We start from the raw sequence: 7,353 nt of genomic DNA, 5'->3' as shown, positions 1-7,353 counted from the left end.
GGTGGACTCTGTGGGAACTGTCCTGCAGACGAGGATGAGGGCCTTAATGCAAAGCATCCTCGACAATCCCAGACATCCTTTGTGTAACCCTTGTGCTATCCTAGGCACTTTAACATTGGGAGTGGGGTCATCTAGACCCACTAGACAGTGCGCTAAACCTTTTTTCTTCAATGATTTGTGATCTTCACTGGTGTCCATGGATTATATAAAATCCTCTTCACATTTATCCACCTTTGTCATGGTAGGGAGAACACGTCAATGTAAGGGTGGAGTCATAGGATACCACAAGGGATAACACGATGTCTGCACAGAGGAGTACACAGAGTAATGGGCTCCTTTCCCTGCGCTGCAGGACAGAGCGCTTTAGGAACTCATTTGTCCCTTCAGCCATCAGGCTGGGTAACCCTCGTGCTATCCTAGGCACTTTAACATTGGGAGTGAGGTCATCTAGACCCCACAAGACAGTGCGCTGAACCTTTTTTGTTCAATGATTTGTGATCTTCACTGGTGTCCATGGATTACACTAAATCCTCTTCACCTTTATCCACCTTTGTCATGGTAGGGATAACACGTCAATGTAAGGGTGGGGTCGTAGGATAGCACAAGGGTCAAAAACTCAACAGACTCCTCAAAAAGCACCAGAAGGTCTGCAGATTAAATGACATGAAGGATCCCACAGATGTACTGGAGTGCCAACTATAGAGCAAATACAGTACATCCAGCCGATGTACTCTTTGCTTAATGCTAGTTGAAGTCCAAGTGAAGTCATTCAATTCACTTTTATTTATATAGCCCAATGTAACGACAATAGTTGACGATTCACCAGCACAAAACAGGGCCTGTTAATGCTGTTCTCAGCTGATTGAATCAACTCAGTACCCCAGTACCTGGCAGGTTTAGAAGATCCATTTTTGAGAGCGTGGGTGGAGGGAGCAAGGCTGGCGCAGTGCCGGATTTTTTTTCTAGGTCACGGTAGAGGAACGCTGGCATTCCTTTGAGGAATAGTGGGTTGGATTTCTGCCCATCAGTGTAACGTAAAGCTGAGTTTCTAGTCAAGAGTTGATGGTCCAAAAGCAATTGAAGATCACAAACCAGCAGTCACTGCGTTATCAGTAACATTAATCAAATAGCAGACAGATTGAGTGTAGCGTACTCCATTAATATAAACGTCAATTGATTGTTTCAGCTGTACACAAGTGCAACACCGCTAATTTTGAATAACATTTGCTCAAGAAATTACCTTTTGTACCAAAGAGAAAGAAATCTATTCGTTGTGATGTCAGTCAGTTCTTTTAGGTTTAAGTCTTCAATCACAACAAAGCAGAAAACAGTGTGCAGGATAATGTGGTAAAGAAAAATGGTTGTAGCCTCATGTTTTCAATCAGATAAAAAGATGGTTTCTTTACTAAATATTGGTAATTTCCTAATTTGGCACTTGGGATGTTTTAATTCATAGCTGCTTTAGGTCAACAGGTATGACATTTGTTGAAGTAAAAAATCTAATGTATACAATTTTAAGACAAAGGTCTACAAACTTGGATGGAAAAGTCAATAAAACAGCTCGAATCTGATGTATAACAACAGCTGTATAACTGTTTCAAGAGTAAATATAGATTGGGGACGTCATCTTTTTGATTTTTAATAGTCTCATCTTGCAGGTAGCTAATTAACCATATCGCTAATGTTGGTTAATCAGCCAATAATCAGTTTTTTCCCCTTGATGCCTGATTTTATTTCCAGCTATGAAAATATTCATTAGTTTTTGCTTTCAAGTCTATGATAAATTAAGGTATTCTTGGAGCCTTTTGATGCACATTTGTAGGGTATAAGAACCAAGTGCAACCAGAATTTCAGTCTTACCTGTGAAAAAGTAAAGACCAACTGAGTGGCAGAATACTGTCCATGTGGGACCACCCAAACTAGGGGTGGGTGGGTTAAGACCCAAACGGTTTCAAAGACTGACTACAGCTCACCGCAGTCAAATGTTGTACAACAAATATACCAGTCAGGTGTGTGGAAGCTAAGGGACTTAAAGTAGGATCTATTGTCGACTGTAGAGCAGTTTGTACAGCAGCAAAAAGTTCATTTTCTTATTGTCAATCTTTAGGATGGCAGCTATTTTGAGTCAGAGTTTGTCTTATACGTCACTGTTTGGGTTAAAGGCTGATTTACACTAGTATGTCCGCGAGCATCTCTGTTGCATTGGATTGACACAGAAAAATAGAATGTTCATTAATAAATCAGAACGTTTACATTCCCCTCCATCATTTTTCAGTCTAACATCTGTCCCTCTGCATAGCGAAGCAAACTTAACCTACAAGTTTTATTTCCAGTCCATTGACGTGTCAATTTCGTGGTGTTTAAGTGCACACACGATTACGCACGTTACCACAGCAGATAACATCATCGTCCATTTTTGTCATGATTGACGAAAGTTTAAGTTTGGAAGTCCAAAAACACTTCATGTATGACACAAAACATACATTTTACAAGGACTCAGTGAGGAAGGAGAGGGCATGGCACCTGATTCCTAAAGTTTTGGACTAACTATTCGACACAGGGGTGTTGGACAAAAAACTTCTCCGGAAGCCAAGAGGGAGGGGGGAGCCGACCGGAGACGCAACAAAGACAATTTAAACTAACTGATCATCGTGACACCGGCTTCCCACGCACCGCACAGACCAGTGTAAATCCAACGTAACATTGGTTTTTCTGCGATACTCAATGGGCACACAGGGGCAGGATTTTTACCCCCCCACCTGGTACAAAGGGACTTTTACACGTCCCACAACGGTCAGAGTTTAAGGTCAAGCCACAAACAGACCAAGGAAATAAAAACAGGACAACATTGTTCTTTAGAAAATTGTTATGACAGAAATTGTAGTGTCAAATTACTTACAATAATAAAAATATTAGAGTTCTGAATCAGTCTCTAAAAAACATATTCTAAGCTGATGCTAAGATTCCCGGCATTTGGAGACCGTACCAAAATGTTTTGTGATCCAAAAAGCAGCCTATCCCATCAACAGGCAAACACTAAATATATTATAATCATTTCACTACAATAGCTTAAAGTTACATTCCTACATTACATCATTCATTGGTGGAATAGGACAACTGTTCACATACAAAATATTTAAATCCATAACCCACTGAAAAGCTGCTACAGAAAAGCAGTCTAGCACAGGCAGCTGGGAAGGGTCGACTTGCCTGAGCTACAAATAACCAGATGATGAGACGACAGAAGGGAAAAATAACAGCAATTACAGAAAAAGCATGGGCTTTGGAATTATCTTTTTTCCATTGGGCCTGCAACCTTCAGACAGTTGAAAACTGTTTTAGCGTTCTAGTTAAAATCATGATTTTCATTAAAATGTTTTCAGATCTTAAAAGCTTAACAACAGCATGACTTCATTTGAGGTAAAAAAAAAAAAAACACAAAAAGAAAAAAATCTCTTAATCTCCTGACACTAGGTGACACGTTGGATTGAAGTTTCTGCTGGGGGGGGGGGGGGGGGGGGGGGGGGGGGGGGTCGACAACTTCTTTCTTGAAAGCTGTTAGTGTTTGCATCAATCTCCGTCTCAAATTTGGACTTAGATTTTATCAGCTTTTGGAGCTGAAACTAAAGTCATCGGTCTGATGCCCCCTTCCCTGTGTATCTTGCAAAGTTTGACCCAAGGTGGGGGGTTGAAGGCACGCTGGAATGAAGGCTGCTGGTTATTAAGGCTTCAGAGCGAGGCATCATGGGAGCTGGCAGAGCACACTGCTCTGGAATGTGTTTTGGGGGGGGGGGGGGACGGGGGGGGGGGACTGATGTTGGGATCGTCAGACTGCAGCGTTCCTCACATTGTTCTCCAGGACATACCTGAAGCAAAGAGAGAAAAGTTTACAAACATAAACATGCGTGGAGAAGTAGAGGATCCCCACCCTGCCTTACCTCCATTCTGTGCCATTTCACTGCCACTAATAAAATGCTCTGAACAACACTAAAGTCTGGCTTTCATTCCAGACAAACTCACTTACTGCCACCAGGGCAACACACCAACAAGTAGATCAAGACCGGTTGCTATGGTTAACAAACAAATATACCATATATATCAAACATAAAAGAATAAATAAGTGATTTCCTGGATTCATTTTTTACATTGTGTCTCACAGCTGAAGTGTGTCTATGATGAAAATTAAAGACCAAACTCATCTTTTTACTTGTAGAATCTGTGACTGAAAATACTTTACATAGGAAAATAAGACCACTTGAGCCAAATTTTTTGATCAGATCAACATAATATAGTTGTTTTCTAAAAGTTTCCCCTCTCTCTAAAAAGGTTGCAGTGATCCTCCACAAAATGCCCTGATTACAGCTCTACTTACAGGTACCGGTTTACAGCAGCAGGGGGCACAGCTGGGACATTCACAAACTCAGCTTCAGAGTAGAATGCTTTAAAGTATTTACACAAACATACATTCTATATTTGAATGATCAACTGTACATAGTAAATCTGAACAGAATGGTCAATAAACCAGTTTAACTCAGTTTAACACAAACAGGTGGAATAATTCTTCAAAGCGTGTTGTTCAAGTGGCCAGAGTTTCTCATTAAAAGGGGGAAGCTCTATGATCCAATCTGAACCAGGAGTTTTTTTCACTTAGCTTATGCCTGGGCTGGGGTATGAACACACGTTCTGAAATATTTTCAAGCACCATTATGCTGCAGTGTTTCAATAGAAGATAATCTGCTGATCCAGAGCCCTGAGATACTCGACGTAGACTTCATCCATCCCCCTGAATTTTCTGCCAATCAATCTTTAGCCTCTTCACCCCTCTCCACTGTGGAGTGGAGCAGGAAGCTTGTGGCCTGCCCAGCATTTTTTCATCTGCTCCTGATTCACAACAATTTGGATAAAAAATACTCAGAAATGCAATTATAACCATAATTTTCTTTATATATGTCCTCAGTCATCAGAAAAATGCCACAAGAACATGTTAAAAACCTCAAAAACATGATTTGTATCAGTGGGTCGTTAAAAGTATTTTTCCATGGTCTCACCAAGCTCCTTCCAGACCAGAATTTGGCCTCAGTACCAGCAAAAAAAAGTAATCTGCATATATGCATGCAATATATATATTATATATAAATAGTCACCTTAAATGTGCTAAAACAATCTTATGGAAGCTTGGAGTATTTAAGGAAACAAATAAATCCCCTTTATGCATTTGACCAATTGAATTTACCCCTTTATGTTAGATGCTGGCCTCCTATGTAGCCGAGGCTCATTTGGAGTGTAATTTTAGTTATGCTGACTCTCATTTAAATTAAACTGTTGCAGTGAAATGGAAATTATGTATTTAGTCATTTTGCTATTTGTTCATGTATCGCAATTAATATTGTCATCGCAATGTTGAGCACTAATATCGCAAATCGTGGGTTTTCCTTGTATTGTGCAGCCCTATACAGTGCTTAAAATATTTTGAACTCACACCACTTTTCATTGTACCTGGCTGCAAGACCAGTGACAAAGGTCATGTTTACTCCAGGACAGAGAGTAAGCCTAGAGGCTGCTGGGTTGGCATAACAACTGGAAGAGGAAACTCAGCATTTGTTTGGCACATAAAAAGCAGATTTTACTCTGCACTGTACTTCCAATCTACTTATGTTACAAAACATCCAAAATGCTTACCAAAAGTCATTTACCTTCCTCCTTTGCTAACCAGTAAGCTAACCATTCGGATACAGCGTCCATCATGGCTGGGGACTTTAACTGCAAATTGAAAGAAAGTGAGGCTGGAACTTTAAACATCCAATCCCCCCACTAGAGGAAAGTGGACTCCAAACCACTGCTAAACATCCTTCAGGGAAAGCTGCAAGGTTCAATCTGTTCCCCTCATTCTGAAAATTAGACCGTGTTACCATTATCTTTATCTGACACCAGAGATAAACAAAGCTACAAGGAGGAAGCTCTGGTGCCGGACAGACCAATCAGAGACTGGCCTAAAGTATCTGCAGGAAGACACGGACAGGAATACGTTTCAAGATGGTTCTAGCAATGGCCTTGACTCATTTACTGAAATTGCGGTGGATTTCATTAGGAAACTAGAAGATAAAGACTTTATTTTTTAGATATCACCTTTGTTGGTAAAGCTCATAAATTCTACACAACGCTGAAGTCTCTACAGCAGCAAAGAAAGCTAAATTGCGCTATAGGACAAAGCTGGTTTCACAGATAAGAGCATAGCAACCACAGAGGATTGTGACCTATGATGTCCTGCAGACCCATGCACGAGACTTGTAACTTGGCTCTGGTTGACGAGCTAGGCAGCTTTTATGCTTGCTTCAAGGCTGACACCCAAAGAAGCTGATATTCTACCCAACACCACCCCAGTTTTTTTTACCGTGTTTATTATTACACTTGTTTAAACAATCTTCACACTCTTCTGTGATTGTAAATTATGTTTAATATTTATCCTTTATTCTTATTCATGACCAAATAGTTCGCTTTTTATTAATTAGTTGCAAATTATTTGTTGTTGTTTTTTTCAAATGACTGAACCTGCACTGTTAGCTGTGTATTAATAGCCAATAACTAGCTGTCACTTTAAAAATAAATAAATGATGCACTGACCTAAGAGCATTTTAAATTTCGCTGTACGTGTGACAATGACAAATCCCTTTACAACTATCCATCCATCCATCCATCCATTCATGATTTGAGAAGGACGTTCAACATCGTAAAGCAAGGGTGTCAGAATCCAGGCGTCAAGGGGCGGTGTCCAACCTGTTTTTGACCTAACCTGCCACTGAAGCCCCTTATTGGGTAAATACTCCTGATCCGAGTAATCGGTAATCTTCAACCATCTTCACAAAGCACCAGCTTCTTCAAAAGGTCTGTAGAAGTTCTAGTTCCTGTGAAGCCCCAACCCACATAACTGAACAAATGCTGCCTTTTAGCACTGACATCATTGGTGATTAAGTGTTTTGAGCAGTCTGTCAAGAACTGTTTCACTTCCTCCCTGCCCACCAGGAACAGCTACACTTTAGCTAAGATGTCTACAGAATCTCAGGCAGAGATGGCATGCATGTTCATACTTACATCTGATCTCCCTCCAGAGACTTCTGGATTTCAAGCAGAACATCTGCAAAGAAACAACACAGTAAAAAGCCCGCCAGCAGACCCCCAACCACTATCACCTGACAGAGCAGAGTTACACCACAGCAGCTTCAGGACAGACAGGAGCGCTGCTCTTCATACTCACTCTCGTCATTCAGCAAAGCATGCTCCATAACACGTCTAGCTGAGCTCTCTGCAACACAGCAGCAGGCAGAACACACATCAGCGCACAGACACACACAGGTA

General features: G+C 40.9%; 1 protein-coding gene across 6 annotated transcripts in view; it reads right to left on the bottom strand.

Moving 5' to 3' along the window:
* Positions 1 to 2,848: 2,848 nt before the first annotated feature.
* llgl2 (LLGL scribble cell polarity complex component 2) overlaps positions 2,849 to 7,353 on the bottom strand; it is a 31,642-nt gene continuing 27,137 nt past the window's right edge. For 4 of the 6 annotated variants that reach the window (XM_023949404.2, XM_023949407.2, XM_078937754.1 and 1 more), the window contains exons 24-26: positions 7,253 to 7,300; positions 7,090 to 7,132; positions 2,849 to 3,866 (exon numbers count right to left, since the gene is read on the bottom strand). In XM_023949404.2, the coding sequence (XP_023805172.1) occupies positions 3,827 to 3,866; positions 7,090 to 7,132; positions 7,253 to 7,300 (131 nt within the window). In that variant the 3' untranslated portion in view covers positions 2,849 to 3,826. The remainder of the gene's footprint in view (positions 3,867 to 7,089; positions 7,133 to 7,252; positions 7,301 to 7,353) is intronic. The other 2 variants (XM_023949408.2, XM_078937757.1) reach the window with 1 other exon arrangement.

The sequence above is a fragment of the Oryzias latipes genome, chromosome 19 (genome assembly GCF_053564925.1).
Source record: "Oryzias latipes strain Hd-rR chromosome 19, Olatipes_Hd-rR_3.1".
NCBI lineage: Eukaryota > Metazoa > Chordata > Actinopteri > Beloniformes > Adrianichthyidae > Oryzias > Oryzias latipes.
Note: the sequence above shows the minus strand (reverse complement) of the source record. Positions and strands in the feature narration are given on the sequence as shown.